At 37.0% G+C, this 16,844-nt stretch overlaps 1 protein-coding gene across 1 annotated transcript in view; it reads right to left on the bottom strand.

The window, feature by feature from the left end:
* ANKS1B (ankyrin repeat and sterile alpha motif domain containing 1B) overlaps positions 1-16,844 on the bottom strand; it is a 456,808-nt gene that overhangs the window by 363,079 nt on the left and 76,885 nt on the right. Inside the window, exons 5-8 of the mRNA XM_009882636.1 lie at positions 15,828-15,903; positions 13,493-13,594; positions 5,003-5,113; positions 1,794-1,969 (exon numbers count right to left, since the gene is read on the bottom strand). Coding sequence (XP_009880938.1) covers positions 1,794-1,969; positions 5,003-5,113; positions 13,493-13,594; positions 15,828-15,903 — 465 coding nt within the window. The remainder of the gene's footprint in view (positions 1-1,793; positions 1,970-5,002; positions 5,114-13,492; positions 13,595-15,827; positions 15,904-16,844) is intronic.

The following is a 16,844-nucleotide window of genomic DNA, read 5'->3' as shown; positions in this document are numbered from 1 at the left end:
ATATATGTTTCCACTTCTCTATTTCCCTCTGTAACTCTACATTCTTATACATAAATATTCATTTAAGTTTCTTCAATCATAACACTACTGTCACACTTCTTCCACCACCATGCTTGCTGGTCCTGCCCTCAGAGTAGTTTGGCAGCATTCACCTTTGCAACCATTTTCAGTGCTAAATGTCTCTCTTCATTTTAGTGCTTCTTCCCGATTACTCTTTGATGGTTCCTTTCAGTGTGTGTGGGTTTTCATGTCACCCATGCACTATACAGGGAGTCCACAAACCAAGGGAAGGCAGCACGTCCCCAAAACTAAAAGACGGTGTGTCAAAACTGGGAGCAACTTCCTTTTTTTGGTGCAAGGCAGCCAGGTAGCAACTGGATAGATTGAGTGACCTTAAAATACTTTCAAAAAATGAAATGGATATTTTGGATGAAACAGGAAAATCCCACATTGCAGCAGAGTCCTCTCCATAGAGGCCTGTATAGTCGGGTTTGCTCTAGGGGAAACAGCACTCTGCTCCGCATCCTGACTTCGTGTGGGCAGTGTGTACTCATGCCTGATTCTAGTTTTCTTTGAAAGAAAAGCTGGGTGCACTAGCAGGAGAGCACCACAACATGCTTTAAGCAGTCCCCACTTTTGAAGATTTGTTTTCACATCTAGTTCAATACACAAACAGATGAAAACTCGAAAAATGCATTGCCTCATTTACCTTTGTATTTGCTTGTCGCATGTAAATTAAAGATTTACTGTCTACTCACATTGTATTTCATTTAGATCTGTAAAAATTTCAGTCTGAGTAGACAGAATTATATAGATAACACTTTCTGCAAAACAGCAGCTGAGCAGATTTAAATAGCAGTTAGCACCTACATACAGAGAGACACTAGAATAATGTATAAAAATGCATAAAGGGGATCAGTACCTTGTTCAGACTGACTGACTTCAACATGGGTCATGTATCTAATCATTCAAACATCTAGAAGGACTTTAAAAAAGCATCTACTGCATTTCAGGGCAGCTAAACATCTTTGTAAATCTCATTCTATCTACATAGATTGTAATAAATCCTGTAGAACAAAGTCCTTAACTTGCCCTGTTTTTCCCCACATATGAGATCATAGTTTTTCTTAACTTATAAAAAACATTAATTGAAATGTAGCACTTGACATTTTCCCTCTGCTCTGTGCTTTACTCCCTGGGCAATCCCATTCACTTACTTATTGAGAAAGAGGATTCAAATAAAATAAAAAAAAAAAAGCAAAAAAAGCCTTGTTACACTGTAAAAAAAAAAAAAAAAAAATCCTAGAGCACTTCATTCACTGTATTAGTAGTAATGAAGTCTGTAATACAATCAGGGTACTGGGAAAGCTATATAGTAATAAAACGTATATGAATCATAACTGAAGATGCTTAACTGTTTCTTTTGGGGGGACACTTCTGATCAGATTCTGCAAGAATTTAGTCTTCGGTGTAGTACTGAGCATACTGATTTCAACTGATTTCTCAAAAAATCTCTTCCTTGCCTTCCCCATGCTCAAAAGAGCAACTAACCTTAACTTTTGATCATGTTAGTGGTGTCATAAAAAGCCATTATGAAACATGGTAAGCAATATCTTTGTAAAATAAGGGGAACATTAAGTTATAAACCTGTAAGGAGTCCATGCTATGTTATTTTTTCTGTTATAATGTCAGACTTGTACTATTCTCACTCTTGCAGCTTTTTCCTTCTTGAATGTGCCATAAATAAAGCAGATATAACTGAATGTATTGTCTTTGTATCCCATCTTACTTACTACATTAAGCTTGGTTTGGCTTCCACTGGTCATAAGATCTTCCTCTGATACTTTACTAAAATTGTCCAGATAATGGTCTGATATTGTATGAGACAGATCTTCAAAAGAGTATTCCTTTTCTTGGCACAATTTGATTTCATCTAAGAGCTTTGATAATTCTCCAGTCACAGCTTCACCTTTAAAAACAGACACACCATTAGTCAATAATTGGAATACCAGGGGTAATTTATGCCTAAAAAGGAAATGCACATTCTTTAAATTTTATTGAGTATCTGTTATATTCCATGCCTTATCATCTGAACAGTGATCTTCATATACAATTCTCCCCTCAAAAATAATGGCCTCTCATTCCAGAAGGGGAATCACTGGAGGCAATCTACATACTTCTGCATTCCCCTTCACCTTGCATTTAATTAGGATGAATTATGATACATACTTACACTTTCTCAGTTTGCTAATCCTGAAAAATGGCTAAAAACAGCAACTATCCAAGAATGTAAAAGTAATCCAGCAAAGGAAAGTTTCTACAAACATACAAAATCAGTGTCCCATACTCTGCATTGGGTTCATGTTTGCTGCTGTGATTAATTAATACACTACACAGGTTCCATAAACTGTAAATAGGTTGGCACTGAGTTTCCAAGAACACACACCTGTTCCAAAGTAGCTATGTTTTAGAAACAACTCTTGCTCACTTTCCCAGGATTAAATGGAATGGCAGAAGGATATACTGGGCAAAACTCACAAGTTTAAAACATGCCTCCTTACAGCAGTTTATCAGAAACCCATGTTTAGTGCATTCTGCATTGCGTTTCATGTTTTCTCCTTATTTATCAGATACCTTTAATTAAGAAATCTACCAAAATAGTAAGACAATGGGCTTTATATGTCTATACTAACTGAGGGCCACTATTAGAAATACTAGTAGTAATTAGTATTAAAAATCACATCGAGCGCTAACTTTTCGGCAAACAGCCCACTGGCAGCAGCAAGACCTCCAAGCTATTTGTTACAAACAATTGCCTTAGGTTCTGATAATCTAGTGCATGTGTGTCACACGTCTACCTTCAGCAATTGCAATGAAAATGTGAGTGAGAGCCAAGTTTTCCCAGTTTTCCTGACTAGGTTTGCATGAGTCCTATTGTTGGAAACTACAGTCCTTAGACTTGATAGAATACAGAGATAATTCCATTTTACTCCATCTTTGGGAATAAAATGCTGAAAAGGAAAAACAAGAGGGAGTATATTAAGCTCAGCATACATACAACACACATATGTACATGCATGTAACTAAAGAAGCCCCAGATAAAAAGAACTCTAACCCTAGCAGATATAATCTTACGTCATTTTTCTTCCTAGTCACTCTTTGTTATGCTACATCAACATAGGGATTCTAAAATATTTTTTAAATTACAACTATGATGGCCATTTATGACTGAGATTTTCAGAGGCAAAACCAGAAGTTATTAATTAAAAGAATCTAATTGCCTTTTAATATCTAAAATTTGCGTTCAAAACTCTAATTACTCTTAGTCAATGGTAACTTTGTGCAAAACTTGTAAATTAGACAAAGATATAATCTGTTTTATATTCTGCTTTTTAATTAGAAAATTGAAATTACTCCAGATTAACATTATAATAACTAAAAACTGCAAGTAGAATACCTAAACATTAAGCAATATTCTAGAATCATGATACAGTGCCCTAAAAAGAAACAGACTCCTCTTTCCTGCAGAATTATGTTCATGTTCCCAATCCCATGTTCTCCCACATATGGCCTGCAATATTTCTTACTGAGCAAGAATGAATTCTGTGTGACAAAACTGGAATTGCAATGGTGCTGACTGTCTTGCGTCTGCTTGACTGGCTCGCCGATTGCTACCAGAACAAACACATAAAAGAAGACAGATTTTGCCTATTTCTTTCAGTGCGAGTACTAATTAAGGTCTCCTCTATCTGACTACCCATTTTCATGAAAGTCACAGAAAAGTAATTGATACTGCTATCTCTCTTCCAAATTTGGTTTAAATTATTTGAAGTTAGATTGTCAACGAATGGAAGACACATGGATGGGAAGCACAATCAAGTACAATTTCTTTCCTTTAGAATCAGATTACACAACAGACAAGTAAAAGCCAACTAGCATGTTTTACAGTATTTATACTTTCAAAGTGGAAGCAAGGAACCTGAGATCATGACTTTATCATTAAAGAAGTAAAACATATTTTAAAAATATTTACTACTTAATTTCAGGACGGACATTTATATTGCATAGGGTAGTTGACTTCATAATTCTACTAATCTCAAAGGAACTATTTATCTTCATACATCATATGTCTGTTAAGTACCTCAATGGGAAACATGAATGGAACTAGAGCATTTGTTTACTATCACCATGAAGATCATAATCCGGTGTACAGCAGTAAGCTTAGTTTTCTCATGAATGAAAACTCTCCCTGTAAAGGTGTTTAAAAAAAAAAAAAATCCACACACACACCCCAAAAAACAAAGAGAGGCTTAGTTCTTTGCCAGTAGTCAATTACATCTACTTTGGATGATTACAGAAGGCAGAAGTCAAGTTTGGTTCTACAGGCGGATGACTTTCATGGAAGAGCAGGACAACACCACACTTAGGAAATGCCCTATTTAAGTGGCTGTGGTGTGTAAAGGGTGAATCAGAACATAAGATGGAAGCACGTGCACACAAAAGGGATAGTCACAGTATATGAAAGATGTGTTAGAAGATGAATGGAAGAGCAGTGAACACATGATCTTTGAAAGAGGCATCCAAGTGTAATACAATTGGGAGAGGTACTCACTGGGAAAGACAAAGTAAATTCAATCTTTAACTTGAATGCAAACAATGTCTGCAGAGTATTTTGAAAAATCTAGTATACTTTTACTTAATTATGAAATATGTAAGGTCAGATAAATTAAAAAGATTTAAGATCAAATAATGTAATACATTGTAATCCATCAGTGACTTGTCCTTTCTGAGAATACAGTTCTTTGCTTTCCTATATGACATGGATTACAGTGTACATGGTCAAGATAGGTAATTCATGGAGGAAAAAAGCTTCTCAATATCAGCAACTTTCTTAATCTCTCTTTTTCATTTTGTATGTTTGTATGAATGTTTTAGCAATATAATGTTAATATTAAAGAGAAGTTCAGTACAGCTTTGGTATTCACAGAGCACATGTATTTACTTTTAGCCTTTGGAGACGGAGGAACTTCTGGGGACAAAATGCAAGACTGATGTTCTGCGCATTCCAGTGGACGTTCCTCTGAAATACTTGCATTTCCTGTTTCCATATATTCTGCAATTTAAAGATACACATACACTTAAACTCCTGAATTAATGGGGTTTACTCCAATCAAAAGTATATTTGCAACTACCCCTTTCATTAAAGCCTTTCCAATTTTTCATATTACAACCTTGTAATTATTCATAAATACTGCTGCAAGGCAATCATTTATGGAAAGCATTATAAAACACTATAATGGCCGGTTCTTTAATCTGCTGAAACTGTTAAAGAAATCTCATTGTAGGAGTAATGAGTTGCAACTTTCCCAGTGTTTTTCCTGTCTGCTTGAAATATCTATGTAACTGTTCCATTATATTATTCCTGTTGAGTCTTCTTTTGTTCTAAATTTAAGAGTTTTTAGTCAAGATATTCAGGATGTTCACAATAAGTAGATATATTGATACCGTTAAGAAAACTAAGTATTCTGCTTGCAGCACAGAGATAGTACATGAGAAAAAAAGAATGTAATCTCAAAAATTTAGTTAAAACTAGCAGCCTAAAAAGCAGTGTTCTAAAATTTTTGTGCTTTTCCTCCTTAAAAATTCCCTTGTTCCACCTTCATGATGATGTTTATAAAAGAGAAACATGGAATGATGAACATGTTAAACTTCAATTTCATTACTATTTTTGTGTAAATATACACATTATTTTCATGTGCTTTTGTACACAGGCTAGCTCAATGGAACACCAAGACCTTAATGAATGTTACTGCAGGATACCTAATAAATTAGAAATTAATTTATGCAACAGTGGTGCTTTTTTCCATCAGAGTGACTGGTTCTCAGTTCAGGCAGTTATTCTTCATCTGTATATTCTTGATTTTCTGAAGTTGCTTAAACAAGTTCTTTCTGATACCAAATAGCAACCACAATAGTACATGTTGCAACGCACACAAAAGCAAACTACAGTAACTGCTTTCATCAATTTCACACGGAAGAACTAAAGAGTTTCTGGGAAGTGAAATCTCCCCGATTTAATTCCTACAGTCTACAACGCACTTGTTTAGCTTGCTGTTATTCCTGATTAAATAACAAATCCCGAGACCCAAATACAATCTGTGGCAGAATAGACATCTGAGAAAATGAAATTGGAAATGGTAGAGAACAGCATGCAGCTTCAGAATGCTTTGCAGGTTGTTGCTTTTTTTAAAAAGAATGTATGATTTGAAAATGTCATATATTAAGTTTGATGGCTGGCAATGGTCCCCTGAATAATCTGTCATACATTTCTTCACATGAAAAGGGGCACTTCTGTTTTTTGTGTAGTACTGAAAGCAAAGAAGAGCTGTAAGAGACCATGAGAAAACCAGCAGCATGACAAAATGCTCTGGAATGTTTTCCAGCTGTCAGCTATATTATTTGTCAAGTTAACATGCAAGATGGAGGAGAAATAAAAAGGAAGCTAGACCAAATGAAAAATAAAAGGAAAGAAGGAATTTGTGCCTGAAAATATTGCTTTGCTAATTGTGCAAATTCCCAAAAGCAAACCCCAAATGAAGTTCTACCAGGTGGGAGCATTAAAATTATTGGATCAATACAGATATTTTTAGGAAAGGAAACGCAGGGCAGATTGTGAAGGACTTTTAACCTTGCTATCCAATATTCATATGACTGTGGTTTTAAAATAATACTCTATTTTTATTCTTTGTCGGGCCTCACTTTCAGAACAACACACTTACCTGCTAAAGGCTAGTTCTAAGGAGGAAATCCCAAGTTCAATGTAAGTCTTTATAAATACTTACTTTAAAAACTGCAGTTTCTTCCAGAAAACCTCTACAAAAAGCTCAGCACAAGGTATGGTGTAGAGGTTTAGAGTGGGCCAACAGTGTGCCACCCTTGTAAGAGTTCAACCCTCAAAACTTTGGACTTCTGTGGGACTTTTACTCCTAACTTGGTTTTATACTATTGAAAATTCTACCGCATATAGCCAAGACAAATAATGGTTTGGACTCAGTTGTGAGAGGATTATAGTCTAAGTAAATGTAGACTTACCCATATTGTCAAAGAAACAGACACAAAACAGGTGATCTATGTCAAGAGCCACAGACAAGCAGTGGGTGCTTTCACCAGCAACCAAATTCTATTCACCTGCAGCTGGCTAGAAATTCATCTTCAAAGACTGTTCAAACTTATTGAAAAAGATGATACTGTTACCATCATCTACTCTGACTACAGTGTACTTGAGACACTGCTCTGTATTCTATCACTTTCCTCAAAAAAAAGAAAGATAATTCCAAACAAAGCCGGAATTAGTCAATTATACCACTTAATAACCAGAACAGTTTCCCCAGCTGTGGTCTCACAGAGTTTAGAGAAAAGCCTGTCATTCTTATGATAGGCGAGAGCAAAGGCTGTTTAGGACATGACCAGTCAGATTCATGACGCTGCCTTCACCAGCTTACTGTCACCCTGTTCCATGTTTCCAAGACAGCTGGCATGACTAGCATGTAAGGGGCGAAGCAAGCATATGTTAATACACACTGAAGAGATGTTTCCTCACCATACTGCTTTGTGAAGAACGGAGTATTTTACTTCTGTTGGCTTCAACGTCAGACTACAGTTCAGTGAGGATTAATACAAAGAATCTCAAAAATCTTGCCTGCTTAGTAGCATTCTTTTCTACAGTTATCTGATTTTAACATAGCCCCACTCAATCTAAACTGGGCCACGTGCACAAAACATAACAACATAAAAGTGGTCACACAGAGTGGAAAATGAGACCAGTGGAGAACACGAACTCAAGAAGGTAACAAGCACTGGAGTGTTCACACTGGTGGAACTCCAGCTTTCTCAGTTTTTGTAACACCAGTTAGGACAAAGCCAAGCAGAAGGGAAAGCATTAACATGTAAACAGGGAAACACAGCTGCCTCTCTGCAGAGTGGCCAGAGCTAGGAAGGTCTGCCACGAAGAGAACGTGGCCCAGCTCAGTGGGAGCTGCTGTTGAACTTCCAGGGATGGTAAACGCTCAGGCTCTAGAGCACAGCTTGCTTTAACTCCAGCTCCTCTAGGTCTTAATTCCTCAGTGAGGTGAGAGGGTCAAGATTTTTCCTTTATTTATAAACCTTGGCTTTTAAAGTAATGGATACATTAGCCTCAGAGAACTTACTTCTTCTTTTAATCAAAAAAAACCCAAACAACTTTTTTTTGGTTAAATGAAGTACGAGCTCCTTTCCCCTTCTTTTTGAGATCCTACTTTGGCCATGCCATGGGATGGATTTGCATAGAGTCCCTCCCTAGAGGGACTTCCTCTAAAGAGACCAGAAGGCTTTTTAAGCTCTAAAAAAGCCAAATTCAAGTAGAATAAAAATCTGAACACTTACCTTTTCAAACAGAAGACTCTCCAAGTAACCAGATCAGAGGAATAATACTGGCTTAAAAACTACTCCCCTCCATGTCCCTACAGGGGGATCCTTACTCCTGCCTCACTTTGTGTCTTCCTGAAGGGCAGCAGTCCTCAAAGCACCCTCTGCCCTCCCCAGCACACTCCAGCATCTGGCTGAGGATCCTGCAGCTTCATTAATTCCTGCCCCAGCCCATGAGCTCTTTAAAAGCTCCTCCCAAAACAGCTCACTTGCTCTCCTGGGAAGGACCCCACCTGAAGCATCATGACCCAGTTCCTCTTCTCTTTACAGCAACAACAGTTACAGAAAACCAACTGGTAACTGCTACCTTCAAGCGTGCTCAGGTGACAGACTTGAGATGGAGGCTGGGTTGACATCAGTCTCCTAAATTTCAGAGGACAATTCTGAATTACTCAAGTTTGACTTAATCGCAGAGAAACTTGCTATCAGTAGATGTTTAAGTTATAGGCATGTAGGGAGACTTTTCTGCATGTGTTCAGGGAAGATAAACAGAAATCCTGAGATAGGTAAGGGTGCAGCTAAACTTTCAATCCCCGAAACAACAGCAGTTAGATTAATTCATAAACATAGTTAATGCTCTAGAGCTTTTGCACAATAACCTATAAAAGGAGATGAGAAGTCCCCAGAAGAAAAAAAAAACCAACAACACAGGGGGATTGAGATCCCAATTCTTTTTATCCCACACAGCTGTTATTAAATCCTTGACTGGAAACTTACTCCATCCTTCCAGTGAGGCTGGCCTCCTGCACTCAAGGGAATAGGAGATCTACTTGTCCACAGAAAGAGACAGAAAGAAAGAGAGAGTGACAACACACAAAAGCAAGCCTGTGCTAATGACACCAAAGCTATTTAAGCAGAGGGGAGAAGAGAGGAGTCCTGGTTTTGCAGCTGCTTATGCATTTTCAATTTATGAATAATTCGGTAACATGTATAAACAATGTTAAGTTCTTAAGCAGCTTCAGTAGAAGAGAGAGGAAACAGCTTTCCATTATATCTCCCTCCATACTGTCTATGCCACAGAGGTTATTGTGCCTTCCTGGGGCTTGTGTCAGTTTTTATCTGTTTATCTACTATCTCCCTTTTTTCATAATAACAAGAACTCTGCTTCCAGAAATAGCAATAGAGCAAGATTCTAACAGAGAGCATAGTCGGCTGTGGAGAAAGAGTTGAAAGATGGTATAGGATGCACCTGCGTCACGTTCGCATGTGCTAAAACTAAAACACAGCTGCTTGGTTTAATTTTAGGCCTACTAGCCTTGGCAACATCCCTTTTATCTTCAATGCCTAATTATAAAGCCCTAAGTGCCAATACCGTTAACTGCTTCAGCACTGAATGCTGTTATTTCGCTACATCCATGAAAATGCATCCAGTAGACCGCCCTTACTTGGCACAGCACTCTAATTCTCTCCTCTTTGAGCACAGCTATTTCTTCATTACCACATAAAGAATCTAAACTGTAATAAGCATTTTTAATTGAGCTCAGTGCAACCCAGACCTGAGCAAGGCACAGAAAATGATGGGACATATATGAATGACAGAGAATTAAAACTTGAACTGTCATTTCTAATAATTCCATCTATAATTAACAAGCAGTAGAAAAACATTCAGGTGGTGTATAGTTTACTCAGCCTTTTTCAAGTTGCTCTTTAAAGTGATTTTGTTATTCATTTTCCTTCTATCAGATAATGTGCCAAAACCTCCAAAACAACAGCAGGTTTCGCAAACACACAAAAAAAATATTTGTGCAGAAACTTCAATTATTATTTTCTCAGCATAGTGAGAAAAGACATAACGCTTAGTTCTAAAACCTCATGGGCAAAAGCTTTTATTTCTTTTTAACTTATAAACTTTAAACAGTAGTTTTGTAAATATTTTTTAAAAAAGGAGAACACCAACAGAAAGTTCTATCTACAGTGTCTAAATTCTGGAGCTCTCATTCACAGGAGGCTACCAGTCCCATAGGTTTTAGCATCATCTGAATGGATTTAGTATTCCCGCCTCCATGAACTGCTTCTAAAGACAAATTACTATTTTCTCCTTCAAAGAAGTTTCTCATAAATATCCTCATAACCAACTCATTTTCTTTCAAAACTTTTCTTACAACTCTGTTCCCCCTCTGCATAAAGGACAGAACACCACCTATGAGGCCCACCAGCAATACCAGTCACATTATTTCCTTGTCAGTTTCCTCCAGTCTGTTTACATGCATCTTTCAGCCTTTGTTTTATATTTTGAAAGCTAATGCCTTGCGGCAGGGACAAATATGCTATGTTAATACTCTAAACTGTACAGTAACACTCATAAAATACAAGAGGGAAACAGTGAAAATGAGAATGCTAGCTGATAAAATCTTACTCTATCCCAGCAACAAGGTGAAAGAATCAATTCAATGCCATTGTGTCTGCATAAAGAAAAAAAATGAGGCAGACACTTATAAAATCTGGTCAGTAATTATCTGACACCATTAATTTAACTTCTATTTCCTATAAGTCTGTATGAAGGAGACACGTAAGCTTCTCTAGACAGTCATGTGAAGACAGAAGCTTTAACAGGAATGTATTTGGAAGCCACTAACTCTCAGCAAGTGCCCTTTCTTTGCATGGAATTCATTACCTACTGAAGTCGAACTCAACTACAGTACATTCATGTTTCCCAAAATCCCAGTGCTTCACTGATTTTTCAGCTACAACAGGATAAATGCCCACACTACAGTGAAGAGTATACTCAACTAACTGGCTTTTTAGAGGAGGGTAGGTCTACTGTATCATCAGCAGTGCCAGTACTGAATCCTGCCACTCCTGATTTTACTTTTGAACTTCAGCTCACAGTTCAAACTTTATCATTGATGATTAAAGCTTCAGTGAACCCTTTGTTGATGAAAAAGAATCTCAGTGGGTTCCACAAGGGAGTTCTGGATAGGGTCCTCAGCTTTTCTTAAGACTCAGAATGGCATCTTTGTAAACATTTTTCATCCTTGTACATCACTTCTGCCTATAAAGTAGACAGAGCAAAACTAAACAGCTGCTTGTTATAAGCACAGTTTCATCATACTAATATGCGCTGAAACTACTAGGCAGTCTTCCTTATATTTTCAAGGCACACGTGAAAAAGATTGCATGTCAAAGCACCAAAAAGCCTTGAAATGGACATATTTCCTTTTTGTGGTAAAAACTAAGGGCAGATACTGATCCATCAACGTGACAAACCCTTGAGAGGGGTTTGGGTGCCCTATTTTTCATAGAGCAAGGGTGCTTTCAAGAAACTTTGTTCCTGAGAATGCAAAGTTATCATACTAAGAAGAAAATGGAAAAATGTAGAGATACTCTAATGGAAATTAGTTTAGTTGGTGATGGGATATTATAATGGTTCTTAGATTAATATCTGAAGGATGATTGATTTGGATGTCTAAGAAAGTGGAAGTTCTGACTGGCCCTTTTCTTGCCACTGAAGAAGTTTCAGTATGATATTAACCCTGTTTTCCTCTACATAGTGGTATGTTCATGCTGCAGCTCAGTGAGGACATAAAGGCTGAAGTTTCACTATACCGTCTGAGTCAAATTAGGAACTCCCTTCCGCTGACAAGGGGGAGTCCTATTTCCCTCACCCATATCTTTGTCCCCACTTTTTGATGCACATTTCTGCCAATTACCTGGGACAGAGCTAACTCTGGGACCGGAATCACATAGGAGGCAAGTTCATTAAAACAAACAAATGTGTATTTATATAATTACAATCTAAGTTTTTATTATTATTACATACTATTAAATATAGGTACTATAATAAATTATAGGTTTTATATTACTGGTTCATGAACTGAATTAGATCACTTTGCAATCTCCTGTAAGCAGGGAATACAGAAAGGAACTGAGTAGCTGGAAGTAGGGGAGGAGTAAGGGTGGGAATAGGGGAAAGGGAAAAAGAAAATAGGAAGGAGGAAGAAAGAGCGACATCAAGGCAAGCTGTTAACTCAGTTCAGGTGAACATGAATCTGCTCCTTAAGAGAATACCTCTCCTCCAGCCTGCAAAAGTTTAATTATAGGAGCTTTCTATCTTCAGTCTGTCATCTCACTGGAAAACTTTACTGAAGCTGGCTAGCAAGTTTGGAAGTTATTGAGAAAAGAAAACCTGAAGGACAGAGTGTGGCCACATGACCTCATTTTCTCCAGGAAATGTTCTTATGAAATACAGTTATGTGGGAGACTGAAGCATGAGCTAGTTCGTATGTAGAACTGACACTGAACTGATTAAAATGGCTTATTTAAAGGTGGAAATAATCAATGCAGGTGAAGAGCCAGCAATGATACCTGCAGGGAACTCCTCTGTCAAACACAGTTAATGAAAGACTAATCTGAAAATGCAGGGAACAAATTCCATAGAAGGAGAAGGATTTTTTCCTTCCAGAGAAGGAAATGATGTTTAACACTGAGCTATGTACTAGCTCATGTTTCGTCACTTTAATGCCATCTTCTAGAGTAGAAAATTGAAGTAAACAATGCAGTTCCATCAGTCTTACACCATGAAACTAAGATGAGGAATGAGAACAAATGTATGTACAACAAAATTATATTCTTTCTGCTACAATGTCAGGAGTTACTGCCTGGTGGGGTTTTTTTGGAATTTAATGAAAATCAGAAAAATGCAATGTTTTGAAAATTTGTCACCATCTTTCAGTCATAGCTGTTATTTATGAATGAACTGAGCATTTCAATTGTAGTTTGCCATCACAATTTAATGGAACTGCAGTGAAATATTACCATGTATTATTTTGTAATGAAGAATGTACAAAGAGTAACTATAAATGACATACCATGCTAATGTCTATTGTCAGAAAAAAATAAATTACTCTGAAATTCAAATATTCAACCACTTATTTTCATGTATCTAGCAAACAAGAATTTTGTCTTTTTAATTCAAAAGATTACTCTTGTATAATGAAACATTTAAAGAGTAGAAATTGCTATATATCTTAATATTCCTCCATGCTATTCTGATTTGTCTCTAACAAGTGTATAACTGAATATGACTTACCTTGAAGTAGAGCCGCAATTTGGAGTGACTGCTGAGATGGATGTTCTTTAAGAATATCTAAAACCGTTCTACCCAAACTGTCCTTTATGTTGGTATCAATTCCTGAAAAAGAAAATGATCCGTGGTGGAATTTTTAACCCCAAGTACTTCTGATTATAAATGTGGTATATCAGACTCAATTATCTGGCAAATTGAATGCAAGCGGTTTTACAACTGTAGCAGATTAACAGCTGTGTTATAGTTGAAGTGCAGCATCCATTTCTGTTTAAAGCCTGAGTTGCCTAAAATTCACATGCTGACGTGGATTGTTTTTATGTTTCTGTAACTCACGGGGATATAAAGTAAGCTTCTTAAACCAAACTTGGGATTATTTTAACAGACTGTTCCTAAGAAACAGCCATTCTGAAAATAATATTTTATAAAATCAAGAACTCTCTGAGTGTTTTTCCTGCATTGCTGGATTCTAATTCTCCTCAAACTGCTCTGATTCATTGGGGATGTTCTAATCCATAGTACCAGTACATGTTTTGGGAGCAATACTGAAAAAGTTATTAACCTTAAAAATTTTGTACTTCATGGTGACATGTTCAAAATTCATGCTTTGAGTAGACTGAAATACCTATATGTAGTACAAGGGCTGTGTGAATATCCAGAGCATTTCCTCACAGGCTGTTCAGACTGTTGACAAAGTAATTGTTTGGCTCAAACTGGGAATGTAACCATAAATAAGTTTGAGGCTTATTCTGGATACGTCTCAGAGAACCTGTTGTACATGGTACTGCATGACTCTCCACCATTGTCTTGTAGGGGTTACATTGGAAATGCTTGAATTACGGTAGAAGACTGAAGTTGTTTTTAAGTTTAGATGTACTTTCATACAAAGTAAAGGCATGAAAGGTCCTAACAAACAGAATAAGATTCTTCTTGGGACGCTCAGTAGAGGAAATCAGAGGAAGCAGGATGTCTGAGGACATTCTGGAAGCATGGAAAGATTTCTCTGCTCACCAGAAAAGGCTGCAGTTCTTGTCATTTCCTGACATGATGGAGAGTTTCCTAATTTGTTTTGAGAGAAAGAGATATTTGTTTTGTCACTGAAAATAAAGCCAAAATACTGCTGGGTTAATTAGAAGTGGAAGCTGATTTTCAGAGACCAGAGACATCACCTTACACCTTCCCTTTGCAGTCTTTTTTAAAGGAGAACAAGAGGAAAGGGGATTGTTAGATAAAAAAGACAGAAGGTGGGGCATGTTGCAGAAGTGCAGAGCATTTGAGGTTGAAGGAGTTCACAGGGAAGACTCTACTCCACTCTGTTGTACAATGGTACTCTGGCAGAGGCTATAAAGTGTTCTAGTCTATAAGAGGTACTCTTTACCTGTAGTCTAAGGGCTTCCTATGTTTGTGTGATGTTCTCCAGTCCTTCCTCTTTTAGGTCAATTAATATAAAAAGGCCCTGCCTTTTTAAGGGCAGATGAAGACCCCTTTCTGCCTCCTTTTTATGCATCCAAACAGAAAAGCATCTTGGAAGGACCTTTTTTTTCTGAAAATGGATCTCAGATCGAGTATGCACTAGCTGAGATTCAGATGAAGAGCTGTGAGTAGGACATACCTTCTTTTGCAATATATAACCTCACAAGGACTGATAATGAAGATCAACAAAGACCCCTGAGTGTAATGGAAGTTCATGTATCTCAGAGAAGTCATTTCTAGATATTTTCATTTTCATTGATCTTCTCATTTATCTGAGAAGACAGTTGTTTAGATGAGTAATTCACCTGCAACAATTCTGAAACTCTTATTATGTAGTAGATGGGTTTGTTGGGACGCTGTATCCCTGTTCTCCAGTTCTTTCACAATAAATGCAATTCTCAGAGACACAGTGCCTTCCCCTTTCTTCACAGGCACTCAAAGTTTATCCAGGAAATAAAGGAGCAAGCAAGATCGTGTGTTTGTTAGGAAGAGCTAAGTGAAGGAAATAAATGTGAACATGAGTCTTCTGGCCTCTAGATCAAAGAATATTCTTGGCTGTCTTTCAGAACGAATAACGAAATTTTATGTAGCCATTTTGTTCTCAGAATACATTTATTCTCAGAATACAGGGGCATACACTGAGTCATATATGGAATTTCTGAGTCTTAGTGAAAACATTCCTTTTGTTCTCTGTGTATAGTAATTTCTTATTCTAAAAGAACGCTGTTTTAAGGAGAGGTACATGTGATTAGATTTGCAAAGGCTGAGAAAGATAACAGTAATTTGTATAACCAAAAGTTGAGGAGACAAACCCCAAATTAGGAATATTAAAGATATTTGTGCAGCGTTTCCTGTAAATTAGATTTACCTGTTTCAAGCAAAATGCGTACTACCTCCACCTTCCCAAATAGGGCTGCTTCATGTAGTGCACTCCCTTTTTCTGTCTAGAAAGAAAAAAATATTGTGACATTTAAAATGCCAATTAAAATACCAATAAACCCTTTTGAAAATAATACATTTGGAAAATAAGTATTTATTTTTTCCCCTCTATTTTATCTACACATAAAAAACATTGAATGGGCAAGAACAAATACTACCATAATTTTTTTTATTATTATTCAAGATAACAACATAAATGCTGTCAGTTCTACTATAAAAATTAATAACTATAGAAGAAAATACAGTAGGGATGTAATACAACTCCCATTTAACAAGCCTGCAATTGTGTAAAATTTCTAAACTGCTATTATAGGCAGTGAAAATCCAGTCAATACCGTCAGCGGAACACAGCTGTTCAGCAGAGTCAGCCAGTTTACATGTGGACAGCTACACTTAGGTGTTTTAATCTGCAACTGGATCATACATTAGAAGGTCAATGCAGTTGCACAGTGAGAGACGCCCTAGGATATCCCACCTGTCCTCCAGCTGATCTTCCAGTTAACGCTTACATTGCATCTGCATCATATCTGCCCCATACAGATGTCTTGGATACCCTAAGGCACCTCCAACAGCATTAGATGTCTACGTTTAGATTATTTAAATTCTACTTTAGATGTCAGTGAACCTGATTTTGCAGATTTCTGTGACGTAGAATTCATTGTGAATGGATTGTTACTCAAATAAAATTTACAGTACTGAAAAACAAACTACCTCTCTTAACAAGCTACTTTTGTGGTATTTTATACTGCTGTTACTGAGAAATCTGAACAGAATGCCTTTCCGTACGATAGCATTAGCACTAGCTACAGCACTACTAGATCTCACTGAATTTCTGACTCATCTCCTTTTTTTTTGATAGTAAATTAGATTTTGAGTGTTTTTTATTTGTGGGCAAATGTTAAAGGTTTTACTGCACGAATTTGGGTTTTCTATATTTTATCCAAAT

The sequence above is a fragment of the Charadrius vociferus genome, unplaced genomic scaffold (assembly GCF_000708025.1).
Source record: "Charadrius vociferus isolate BGI_N301 unplaced genomic scaffold, ASM70802v2 scaffold72, whole genome shotgun sequence".
Taxonomy (NCBI): Eukaryota; Metazoa; Chordata; class Aves; order Charadriiformes; family Charadriidae; genus Charadrius; species Charadrius vociferus.
The sequence above is the reverse complement of the archived record's forward strand: the minus strand, read 5'-3'. Positions and strand labels throughout refer to the sequence as shown.